A 13,367-nucleotide genomic window follows, 5' to 3' on the forward strand; every position below is an offset into this window, starting at 1 on the left:
TCACATCCCCTCCCTTTTATTGGAAAATTCCCTGACAACTCTTTTGATGCTCCCTGCTTCTCTACATTTTTGCTGCTAGGCATAAGAGTGTAATATTTTACGTTATAAAGAAAATATTTTTCTTCAATATGAAAGAAATCATCATGCCGCAGCACCTATATTTAGGCTTATTATAATGAAGCTAGATTAAGTTTAACTTATACCTCCACCAGACTCTCTTTTGTATTTACCTCAAGGCTCTCCGAGTGATTGAAAATTTTAGTTAAAAACGTGCTTTTTTTAGGACTCGACACCCCCTTCCTCACCTACACAATACCAACCTTTATTTTGTATGAGCTGCGTTCTGTTTTAAAAGCAAATGCTCTAAAGGAGTAATGCCAGACGACATTATTGAATCTGAAACAGGGAAACTCAATTTTCAGAACTTTCATTCTATAGCAACTTGGCTCTCCTTGAGGCAAAACTGTAGTTTTGTGCCATAAAATGATAGAAAACGCCAGCAACACAATACTTTTAGCTACAGTCACTTGGTCTTGGATTTACGTTCAAATGAGCCATCTCTTGATCCAGGAGTACAGATTCATTACAGTCACCCTTGGAAAAATGAAAAAAAAAAAAAATAATAAACGGGTATCTTTGATCTTTCTTCTTGAAAAAAAAATACGGAATTCCATATTTTTCATATGTGAGTTTGAAATTTCAGTAATATGGTCATCTGATACGTTAAAGTTGATGGTGAAAATTTTGCAAAGTCAATTGCCACCTTGGGGGTGTTTTCCACTTTTTTCGAAAATCAGACGAATATTCTCATGCTTGTGACAGTTGTGGCCTTCGACGCGTAACTTTTAACCTGATAAGTCTCGTATACTTCGATTTATCATAAAAAATCTGGTCACAAAATCGTATTCTGAAAACCACGTATTTTCGATTTGTGTTTATAATTAGCCCAGGTTCTTCCTCGCTTGCTTTTTGTCACCTGAAAGTATTTGATGGATCTTTTACCAACATAGTTCCACCCAAAATTTCTTATTGTCTTTTGGTATGAAAAAAGTAATTCTTACTAAAACTTGACCTTGTTCAATATGGCCTTCATCCTACAAAAAATTTAAGTAGATTTAACTAAGAAAATGTTTGCCTCACTCTGTTAGTGTATGTCAACTCAATTTTCAATCATTTATTTTCTTTTTTTCCTATTAATTTAACGCATATGAAGGGTTTTGTTTGTCATTGCGTATTTTTTTTAGTACGAATTGTCGCAATTAAAATTTTTTAGTCATTGCTTTTTGCCACAAGCCTTCGAGCTCATTCGAGGGGAAAACCCATACCTTAGTCACACATTTTCATGAAAAAGAAAAGATTTGTGAATTTTTAAGTTTTTGCTTGATTTGCCGTCATGCTTGTGCTACAAAAGTAGAAAGTTGAAATGGCAAGATAAAATGCTTGGACCAAGCCTAATTTTCTCCCAGCTTCTGTCCATTAATATTATATTTTCGTATTTTTAGTTAAATTTATCTTACAGAGGGAAAACTGCTCATGATTGATATTAAGGAATTTCCCCTGGGGAGGGCAAGGCTATCGGAAGCTTTCTCTGAGCACAATTTTTTTATTTTTCTGTTTTATGTATTCCATTCGGTTTCCTTAAAACTGTTATTCCAAGCTTCTGTCATTCTAATATCAGAAACTATGCTTTAGATCTTCTATGTGATAATTAAGTCACAGATTTAACAGTTGAAAGTTGAACCATATTCATTTGTAAAAGTTGCAATGACAGTCACACAATAAATGCTGCGGTCGTACATAATTTTTATTTTATCCTTAATTGTTACTATAATATGGCAAGGAAATTATTTTTCAGATAACTGTGTCTCATTCTTTCTTTTTAAAGTAGTTTTGTTTTATTTTCTGGCTAAATGGGAGAGGAAACAAACCTGCGCCAGCTGCAAGTAGCTGTGGACCAAAACTTGCTTCTCCACTTCTGTTCTGCCCAGATAACGAGGAGTGTAAAGAAACTGAGTCTTCTTTTGTGCCGCATCCAGGGATCTTTTGGTCTTCAATGCTAGCTGTACTCATTTTTGACTAAAAACAAATGTGCATTTATACATAGCTGATTTTAGCTGCATTGATCCGGAAAAATAAGAATGTCTACAGATCACAGTTTAAAGAAAAGCTCAGTTTAATTAGCGTATTTTGATGATTAGAAAATGCAGCAGACCTGTCTAATTCCTCGGAATACTATTGCAGGCATTCTATCACAAAAGTTCGTTAATTACAATTTTCGTAGAAATGGTCTTCACGGTTTTCAAATCTATCTTCTGCTTTTTATTTATTCATTTCTTAAAGCTTTCTACAAAAACTCTATGTTTTTCATGTACACTGCTATTTTTTACTTTTTTCTTAAAGTTGCATTTTTTTTATCTATACTGTTATAGACATCATTAAAAAAATTCTTCGTTGTTCTTCTATGGTCCACTTGCTCTAAAAATTAAGAATAGATCACGTTGCATTCCATTTTTATAATTAAATTTAGAATATTAGACGAAACTGTCAGTGTTCAATCTACTACATTGTTGAACACATCATTATGGAGAACATAAGTTTATGTCTCAAAGTTGAATCACTCAGACAATAGAAAATGGGTACAAGAGCCAGCACAATTTTTCCCAAGAGGGGGACAATTTTCAAACCTGTAAAATATTTTGTGGGAGAGGAAATGTTGGAAAAATGCTTGTTTGTTTTGTAGTATTTTTCCTCTTTATATGAAATGCCACATCATTTCTTAATGTTCGATAATTGTCCGATTTTTGTACGTTTTCGGTCATCAAAATAGAGTTTCGAAAAACTACATTTTATTTCAAGTGAAAGTAAAGAGCGACATTAAAACTTATAAAGAACAACTACAGATACTTTGGATATTAATTGTCTTTTAAAATGTTTGAGCTGAAAAATGGTATTTTTTTAAACATGTGTGCATCGATTTGCTTTTTCCATTCTTGGGGCATTGTGGCAAAAACATGTTATTCCTTGTGTGAAAAATTTATTATTAAGATATTATTGGGCAGAAAGTCAAACCTTAACGTACAAAGTGAAGTTTAGAAGAGTGAAGTTACTCATGAAGTAATTTTTGTTCGTTTGAAGTTTTCAATGTTGCTTGCTACTTTGGTTTGAAAGAACAGTTTATATGTATACTTTATATTCATTTTTAAGATTATGCCCGGGGTTGCACTATGTTCGAGCTCTATTTTCTCTTTTTACCCCGCTCTTTAAATTAAAGCTTGGTTTTTGAAGATCAATGTTTTGCGAAAATGTGCTTATTCAGTGTATTTGCTTTTTGGAATAAAGTATGTCGTTACAAATTAATCTATCGTATCTGCAATGTGAGCTTATTTTTCGCTCTCTCAAAACCAATACTTCACGCTTCATCGTATACTCAGTCGGATATGCATTAGTCCTTGTCAAGAGCGGTCTGAGGATGCATGCATACTCAACTGAATACCCCTTCAAAATGTGTGCCTTTTATAGACATTTTTTTTTTCATTGGTTCATAAAAGTTTAAAATGTGGATCAAGAACGATTTTAACACCCTAAATTAACACCTTCGCGAAGAAATCCTATGTTCAAAACCCTGTAGCAGACCAGCATCTCCCCGCCCCAGTATTCGTACTGCATACTTCATCCTGTGTTCATTTACGAAAGTAAAGCTGTCTCAATCTGTAAATCTGTAAATCTGTGTTCATTTACATTATATATATGTATTCATGCAAATGGAGGGACGTCAGAACTTAAAATCCGTTACCATGTCAATATCTCTTCCATGGATCTGAAGCACCTTTCATAAAAAGTTGGAAAACGGGGGCTGAAATGCTTTATTGTGGTAGTATTCCATAAAATAGTCCATTGACCAGAATACTGATAGATGGCATGCAACTATGCGATACTGTACAGCCGTTATTATTATTTGGATAAACAGTGTATATTAACTATATATTTTTCTTATGGACTGCGTGTATGTTTAGGGAAGAATGGAACACCGGACTGTATAAATACCCTTTTGATAGCTCCGGAGATTTCTTCTGGATAATATTGAAAAGCGATTTCAAGCCGAAACCGTTGCTTACAGAAGAAATTACAAATTTCTGAGCTCTTTCTTTTTCGTCCAGGAATCCCATCGAATTATATGCGAAGTTTTGAAAAAAATACATACTGATCTATTATCTTTCGGTCTTTAGAATTTTTTATTAAGACATTAAAATTATATTAATTTCAAAACCCCAAATCCAACTGAACGTTCCGTTAAACAACTTCAAGTATGATTCTTGGCTAATCTTGTCAAGATCGTCTTGAGCACGAATGATGTAAATGTAAAATGGTTTAAGGTTTACGCTTTTATTAATTGCTTTTATTAATTAGCAAGAACAGTGGATATCCAATTTTATTTCAAATAAATTCCCTTTAAAACAATCCCTTGCGGGGAAAAAACAACTAAAGTGACTATACTTCTCGTGAAAAAAAGAAGTTTCATTTCTTGTAGAAAGTGGCTTTAGGGTTTTTGTGCACGTTGGATTTCATTGTACGATTTTCATTAAGAAGACACCCTGTTTTTGGGGGGTTTAAAACCCATTTTCTAAAACTGTGCTAGTTACCATAAGTGAACAGGTTTGATTAGCTGCTCTAAAATTAATATATTTTGCAAATTAACAATCAGCATAAATAAATGTTTTGTTGCTGCTTACATAGCAAATAAAACCTCAGTTTTTAGAGTTTTGGTTTCTATTGGAATCTTCACTTACACCTTTTAAGTTTACTCCGAAGTATTTGACCCTAGGTCTATTAAATGTGAAGAGTGTCACCGCTCTCTTTTAGTGACATAATTTCAGAAAAATGCTGCTGGCATTCCTGTCCTAATAGCCAGTCTAAATTCAAACATTTCTGAATTTGGAAATTAGATAGTTAAGCCCATTGAGCAGTAGGCAACTTATGTTTTAAAAATAGTTAGACATACATCGCAATTAAGGATTCACAGAAACAAATGTATCAACACATTAAATTAAAAAAGATCATAAATTGGTTCGTACTGCGACTCAAGTATAAGTAAAGACCAACCATTTTAACTGCTGCCCTTTGCCTATTGCCGGTTATTACTTTTCATGAGCTGAGCGTATTATTTTTAACAGCAAATACGCATAAATTTAATTCTTGTGGCATCGTGAAAAATGCTTTTTTTCAACTTCAAACGTCACATTTGAGAGGTTTTAGTTTCTTTTTTGCAAGTTCTTGAAAATTTGCTTTCAATATTACATATTGCTCCCCTATTAAATTTGAATAAAAACTGTTATTTCTGAATCAGGGTTTTTGGGAAATGATTACCACAAGACAGTTTCTTAGAAAGGTTATTTTAAAACTTTCAATTTTTATTACAATCAACCGAGCAATATTATAAAAACTGCTACATTATTCCTTATGATAATAGAAAGAATAACAGTGATGGAGAAATCATAAGCATACTGTTATAAATTTGAGCACTAAATTGCTTTTAAATGATTTTACAAGTTTGATTTATTGTAACTTTTTTTTTTCTCTTAGTGATTCATCGTAAGTGAATATTAACAGTTACTGGTAACCGCTATTGAATACTACTAACTACTACTACTACTAATAACTCACTGCAGCACCAAGCCGCCTGAGGCCAACACAGCTACGCACGCTCCTCCTCCAACCTAATCTATTTAAAGCCTCCCTCTTTACACCCTCTCAGGAAGTTCCCATTTCCTTTAAATCCTTATTTATGACATCCTCCCAACCCAGACAAGGACGACCTGCTTTCCGTGTAGCCCCAGACGGTTGGCCAAAAAGGACAATCTTCGGTAATCTGTCATCCTTCATCCGTAGAACGTGGCCTAGCCATCTCAACCTTTCTTTCATTATAGCCCTAGAAAGCGGGATTGAACCACACTTTTCGTACAACCTACTGTTTGAAATACGGTCAGTCAGCCGGGTACCCAGAACAATCCGTAGGCAATTTCTCTGGAAAACATCTAGTAAATTTTCATCTGCTTTTCGGAGTGTCCATGCTTCAGAGCCATATTTGACCACTGTCATCACTGTAGCTTCCAATATTCTAATCTTGGTTTGTAGGCTTATCTTTCTATTCTTCCAAACTTTTTTTAACTGTGAAAAAACACCCTGAGCTTTAGCTATTCTACTTTTAACATCTTCACTGCTCCCACCATCTTTACTAATAATACTACCAAGGTAACTGAAGCTCCCAACCTGATCAATCTTTTCGTTACCTAAGGTCACCTGTTCATCTTCACTTATTCCTAACCTTAGTGACTTAGTCTTCTTAACATTAATTTTCAAGCCTATTTTAGCACCCTGAACTCGTAAAACCTCTAAAAATTCATTCATTTTGCTCACACTTTCATCTAATATGCTTAAATCATCAGCATAATCTAAGTCCAGGAGCGTTCTTCCTCCCCATTTGATTCCATGGTCTCCAATTGCCTTTCCTGTGCTCCTTAAGACGAAGTCCATCAAAATGATCCATATAAAGGGGGATAGAACACAACCTTGCTTAACTCCTGATTTAATATAAAACCAGTTGCTAACCTCATTTCCTACCTTAACCGCAGCAGTATTATTCTCATACATAGCGCAAATCACTTTAATGTATTTTTCTGGTATACCATATAACGATAAGACCTTAGTTAACGCTGTTCTATCAACAGAATCGAAAGCTTGCTCATAATCGATAAAACTAAGGACCAAAGGTGTTTGACAACGAAGGGACTTCTCAATTATTAACCTAAGAGTGAAAACATGGTCGACACATCCTCTACCTTTTCTAAAACCGCATTGTTCTTCCCTTAAAACTTTGTCTACAGCATGTCTCAGTCTAAAAAGTATCATATTACTCAGTAATTTGCTACCTACAGAGACCAGACTAATGCCTCGATAATTCCGACATTCACTCTTGTCACCTTTCTTATACAGTGGTTTAATTAAGGTTTTCCTAAAATCATTGGGTACTTCCCCTTTTTCAAAAATCATGTTCATAATCTTCAGTAGCTTATTCCTAACCTCAGAGCCCCCATATTTAAGGAACTCATTAATCATACTATCAGCACCTGGGGCCTTATTATTTTTTAATCCTTCTAGTACTGTCGCTAATTCTTCCTCACTAAACAAATCTTCCTTCACATCCAAGGTATCACAAACTTTTTCATTTTCATCTATATCTTTTCCTGCAACTGTATCTCGGTTTAGCACATTCTCAAAATGTTCCACCCGTCTTTCTTTAACTTTTTCCTTATCACTAATTGTGACCCCATTTCTATCTTTAACTGGGACTAGTCCGGATCGGCTACTCCCTTTCAATTTATTAACATGCCAGTATAATATTTTACTATTATGCCGTCTAGCCGCATCTTCCAGATCCTCAGCAATTTTATCCATCGCCTCCATTTCACATCTCCTTAGTTCATATTTTAATGCTTTCTCCACTTTCTTTACATTCCTTTTGTTTTCATACGACCTATCGCTCAGATAATTCTTATACAAACCCCTTCTACTCTCTATTAAACCTAAAGCTTTTTCACTAATATTCCTAGTTGCTGTCTTAGCACTCTTCCCTAGGACACCATCAGCAACTTCACAAATTGTTTTTCTGAAATTATTCCATCCATCTTCCACATTGTCAAATTTTAAACCCTCAAGTTTAGTACTCAACTGTTCCTGGAATTTTTTTCTCAAATTTTCATCCTGAACTCTACCAACATCATAACTTTCCGGGAGGGAGTTACTCTTCCGAAATTTCAGCTTTAAATTAACCTTAGACACTACTAGATGGTGATCTTTACTTTTAACATCAATAACGGCACTCCTATACACCCTAGTATCTTGTATTGATCCTGCTAGTCTTCTGTTTACAATAACATAATCAATAAGGTTTGCTGTCTTACCATCACGTGAATACCATGTCAACTAATGGGCCATTTTGTGACCAAACACCGTATTGGTTATAACTAGGTTGTTATACCTACAAAATTGCAAAAGCCTATAGCCATTACTGTTTTCTTTACCTACACCAAAATTACCTAGGCTAGGATACCATCTATCCCTATTTCTACCAACCTGGGCATTAAAATCTCCTAGCAAAAACACCATATTTCTACCTGGTACCCTGTCTATTTGCTCCTGTAACTGTAAGTAAAATTCATCTGAGTCACTAGTATCTCCATCAGTTGGTTCAATGGGGGCATATACTACTATAACTGATACCCTAAACTTTTTAGTCATAAAATGAGCAATTAGTATTCTATTATTAATACCTTCCCAGCCTAAACAAGACTTAGCAGCTTCCTTATTCATCATGAGCCCTACTCCCTGTCTATGTACCCCATCCTTCCTTCCTACTCCTATACTAATTCCAAACTTCATTGTTACTGATATAAATTCTTTAAGCTTTGTTTCAGTAATCTTTAAAAAGTGCTTTGGTAACTGAAGTAGCAAAATGTATGCACAAAATATAAAACGGAATACCGATACAAATACTTACTATGCTTTTCCATAAATTAAGTCCCAAAAAACACTGAAAAAAATAAGAGGATGATGGTCTGTCAAATAATGCTGTCTTATCTATAACGCTAGACGTTCTTATATTTATTTTTATCCAATTAATCCTGAGAAAAAGGTCATATTTACCAATAACACATAATACGTGATTCTCTATAACTTATTCATGTCACTTATTGTATGCACAGCAATACGAGAATGTTCACAGTAAACTCAACTAGGAACGGTCGACTTTGGTGTAAGGCTTTTATAAACAAATTATTTTTTACTGAGCAGTAAATACAAAATTTTTATTTAAAAAAGACCTACTTTTGGCTCTTTACTTATGTATAATTTTCATATTGTATGCATAGCGATTAGTCAAGAAAATAACGCACCAAATTAAGGTTTCTTTGTTTAATTTAAAGTGACTAAGAACCAAAATTTTGCCCCAAAAGACGAATTTTCACTTATTTATGTTTATTTTTCATTCATTTCAAATCATCATGTGCAGCAAAATAGTTTTCTCTAAATAAAGAGCGATGTCTTAGATTCATTATTTTTCTTTCTTTTGTCCAAGCTTCAACACATGATAGGAGACATCGACGATCAGAGGGGGCATATTCAATAGGAAATAAAAAGATTTAGCTCCCTATACGCTCTTTGTTCCCCTTAGCCTAAAAGTAATCCTGTTCCCTTCAGCTCTTAAAGTAATTCGATCTGAATTAGAGATAGGCCGAAATAACATGGGGAATAACATACAGTCAAAATTGACTTAGGTAGCATCTAAAACATTAACTGATCGCCGCCATCTCTGACTTTAATGAGCTTGTTAAAAACAAACCCTATCGAAAAGGGAGAATTGAGCCACTTCCACTACTGTGGCAAATTGCCTTTTGCAGGTCCAAAAGCCCTAATGATGTAAGGATAGAGTCGTCGGGTTGAGTGTCAGTATAAACTTTACTCGCTGGTTCTGACACTCAGGAGGGATACGCTTTTCGAATGGATTAAAATGAATGCCATCTGTCATTTCCTGGTAGGGTTTCCAGGGCTGGCTCTGTATATACTCTTAGTTTCACGTTTTGACGCATGATAGAACGTCGATCGCAAGGTAAGTAAACGTTTATAAAGGCAGTACTGTCACATTGAATCGCTAAGATGTTATCATCACAATGAATCACAGAGGGCTTTGATGAGGATCGAAAGAAAATTGCTAGACCACCGGATAGGCGGCCTCTAATTTTCTTGGCCTCTTGCGAAAAAAGATGGTGGACAGAAGATCGCTTTAGGCTAGAAAAGTTTGATTTAGTCAAAAGACGTTCTTGCAAGAACATTGTGTCATGGACTAATAATTTATTAATTAACAATTTATTAATTAAAATAGAGGCTTGGTTCATTTTTGAGCCGATTTCAGAACGTGTTTGGTAACTGGGCAATTCATACTATAGAGAACGTGAGCTTTGACGCAATTGGGACATTTCGGAGCCTCTAAGCAAGGATTGCCTTTAGTATTGGAATGGCATCCAGAACATTTAGAGTACTTCATCTCATTCGGAGCACATGGGGTGTGAGCTAACAAATGATGGATACTTTGGCATCTACGACACCATCTGGGCAGTTCTTTGTATTTCAATATTTTAAAAGATTCGTAACCCAAGCGCAGACCTGTAGCGATGTCAAATTCTAGTGCAGCAGAATCAAGGAACTCTAAACGGAATGTATGAGGAGAGCCAATCTGGGTGGCTTTAACCGGACCAGGGATAGCGGAGATGAGTATACTGCTAGAAACACTATTGGAAAGTCCCATAATGACCCCGAGAGGTTTGCAATCGATCACTTTAGCAAGAATATTGTGATAGCTCGCAAAAGCAGATGCAGCAAGAGAATTGACGGAAAATGTTATCCCGTGTGACGACAACGCATCTTTTCCTTACTGAATCGGACTTAACTGACATAATTCTGTCATGTCTGGCAAAAAAATATGTAGAATATGTAGCAGATACATTATTTTGACAATTTTGGATGCATATAATGCATTTTGATTCAGTTCAATTTCTCAGTCAATATGCCCTAACAATTATCTTACTACCCTTAGCCATTCCTTAGATATTGCACATGACTTGTGGACAAGACTGGATACAACTAGCTCCTTTTGATTTAGTTCAAAATCCCTAAAACAAACTTTAAAGGTCCAAAGTAAAACCCAGATTTTGTCCCTGGGATACTGCAAAGACACATTTTTAACAATCTGGTTAATCATGCTTATTTCGACTTAGTTTTACATCTCCCTCAACTTTCTCTGGATGTTTTGACTTAATATCCTATTTCGTTCCTGAGGTATTGCATCTGGGCCATTTTGACAATCTGGATGCACTTGAAGTCTTTTGATACAGTTCAGTAGTAATAGATGTAGTAGTAGTTATTGTTGCTGAAGTATTAGTAGTAGTAAAGTGATGGTAGTAACAGTAGTGTAAGTGGTGGTGACAGTAGTAGCAGTAGCAGTAATAGTAGTTGCGATGGAAGCAGCTGTAGTCACATTTCCAAATAGTCACAGTCACAAACAGTAGGAAACACGGCCAAAAGTTTTCGCCGCCACAAATAGTCACAAACGCAAACCGTAAATAGTGCGTTTTGCTTATTTTCAACATATAGCACATTATCCCCTGAAAGATTTATCATAAAGTCCCTAGCCATTCAAGACATATTGCAAATACGCCCTTTAAAAACCCATGTTTAATTAAACATCCCCCTTGACATGCCCTGAAAGTTCAAAATTAATACCTTTATTCGTTCCTAAGATATCACAATACACCCTTATACGCAATTTGACGCACATGGTGTATTATGATTTAGCTCAACATTTCCAATGACATGCTCTGAACGTTCAAGCGTGACACCCCTAGCTGTTACTGGGATATTATATATACTACCGTTTGAACATCTGGTACCTGGTATATATACTACCTTTTGATTTAGTTTTAAATCATTTCAACTATCCCTGAAAAAATAAAACTTAATAACCTCTTATGTTCCTAAGATATTGTATCAGTACTTTTTCTCACCCTGGATACGTTTAAATCTTTTTGATTTAGCTCAATAGTAGTATCAGAAGCAGTAGTAGTAGTAGCCCTAAAAGTTTCAACTTAATACCCTCAACCGTTCTTGAGATATTAATGACACGTCTTGTTGACAACCAGCATGCTCATGGTGCCTTTTAATTTGTTTTTAAAATAGCGTAAACTTTCAATGAAAGTTACTACTTTATATCCTATTCCGGTCCAATGATATCCCTCTTAAGCCATTTTGACAGCCTCAATGCACTTAGACTGCATTGAGCCAGTTCAATAGTAGTAGTAGTTGCATCAGTGTTATGAAAGTTCTTAAGCCGAACTGGCCAGACATGACAATAAACAATCAAGAGAGATAAAACTCTACAAAAAGAAAACTTAAAACGAGACGATCGCCAGTAGAATTAAAAGACTAAAACAACGCGGATATTTCGCCTGTATAAAACAAGGCGTCTTCAGCACAAGATAGAAAATTAAAAGAAAACTAATCTAAAAACAAATAAAAACCACCACCAAATAATTAACTAAGTTTCAATTTTCATAAATTTTTCCTCAGTTGCTCTTTGATTCTCATTGAAGTAACTCGCATACCTGCTTTTCCCTACGTGGATAAGTAGCGACAATTGTATTTATTATATTTGGTGGTGGTTTTTATTTGTTTTTAGATTAGTTTTCTTTTAATTTTCTATCTTGTGCTGAAGACGCCTTGTTTTATACAGGCGAAATATCCGCGTTGTTTTAGTCTTTTAATTCTTCTGGCCGTCGTCTCGTTTTAAGTTTTCTTTTTGTAGAGTTTTATCTCTCTTGATTGTTTATTATCAGTGTTATTACTAGAAGTAGTACTATGCTAACAATAAATTTTTGTTGGTTCAACATTCTCCTCAACTGGAGCTGCAAATGTTCCTTTTATATAGTTGTTGCACCCTTTGGATAACCTGCGTGGACATAATGCATGAACAACCTGCGAAAACCTGCATGTTTTTCGATTTAGTTCAATATTCCCCTCAACAGTTCCTGAAAGTTTCGTCTTAATACACATAGCTTCTGTAATAGAACTAGAAGTAGATGCAGTACCCTAGTAGTAGCGGTAGTAGCAGAAGCGGCAGCTGTAGAAGTAGTACTAGTTGTAGTAGTAATCTTATGCACATAGTGTCTTTTTATTAGTTAAACATCCCCCATTAATATATCCTGAAAGTTTCAACTAAATATCCTAGTCCAGTCCTGGGATATTGCTGATACACCCTTTTGACAATTTACATTCACACAGTGTGCTTTGATTTAGTTCAAAATCCCTCAAACATTTTCTGAAAGTTTCATCTTGATCAAACTTACAGATCAAACTACGTGCCCAAAAAAAGACACAGCAAGATCTGAAAAAACTGTACGACACGGACAAGCTACAGGATCAAAAAATCCGCAGAGATTTCTGTATCTCTGTATGGAACAAATTTGATGCCTTGCCTGTTGAGGCAAATGACTCAGAAAGTGTCGAAGAGAAATGGGAGAAAATAAAAAGTGCATACACGACGATTGCCGCAGAAAAGCTAGGTTTCCGAAAGAAACCAAAGGAAGGTGGATCTCTGACACAACATGGAAACTGATTGACGAACGAAAGGCACTTAAGCAAGCCATGCTCAGAGATACTACAAGGTGTTCAGAGCTGGCAACAAAACAATTATACAAAGAAAAAGATTAAGAGGTAAAAAAGAGTGCAAGAAAGGACAAGAGACAGTTCCTTGAAAAGAAAGC

At 35.3% G+C, this 13,367-nt stretch overlaps 1 protein-coding gene across 1 annotated transcript in view; it reads right to left on the bottom strand.

Moving 5' to 3' along the window:
* Positions 1-8,613, bottom strand: part of LOC136025066 (facilitated trehalose transporter Tret1-like) — a 36,287-nt gene extending 27,674 nt beyond the window's left edge. The window contains exons 1-2 of the mRNA XM_065700754.1: positions 8,555-8,613; positions 1,929-2,076 (exon numbers count right to left, since the gene is read on the bottom strand). Coding sequence (XP_065556826.1) covers positions 1,929-2,070 — 142 coding nt within the window. The 5' untranslated portion in view covers positions 2,071-2,076; positions 8,555-8,613. The remainder of the gene's footprint in view (positions 1-1,928; positions 2,077-8,554) is intronic.
* Positions 8,614-13,367: the final 4,754 nt, after the last annotated feature.

This window comes from Artemia franciscana, chromosome 3, assembly GCF_032884065.1.
Source record: "Artemia franciscana chromosome 3, ASM3288406v1, whole genome shotgun sequence".
NCBI lineage: Eukaryota > Metazoa > Arthropoda > Branchiopoda > Anostraca > Artemiidae > Artemia > Artemia franciscana.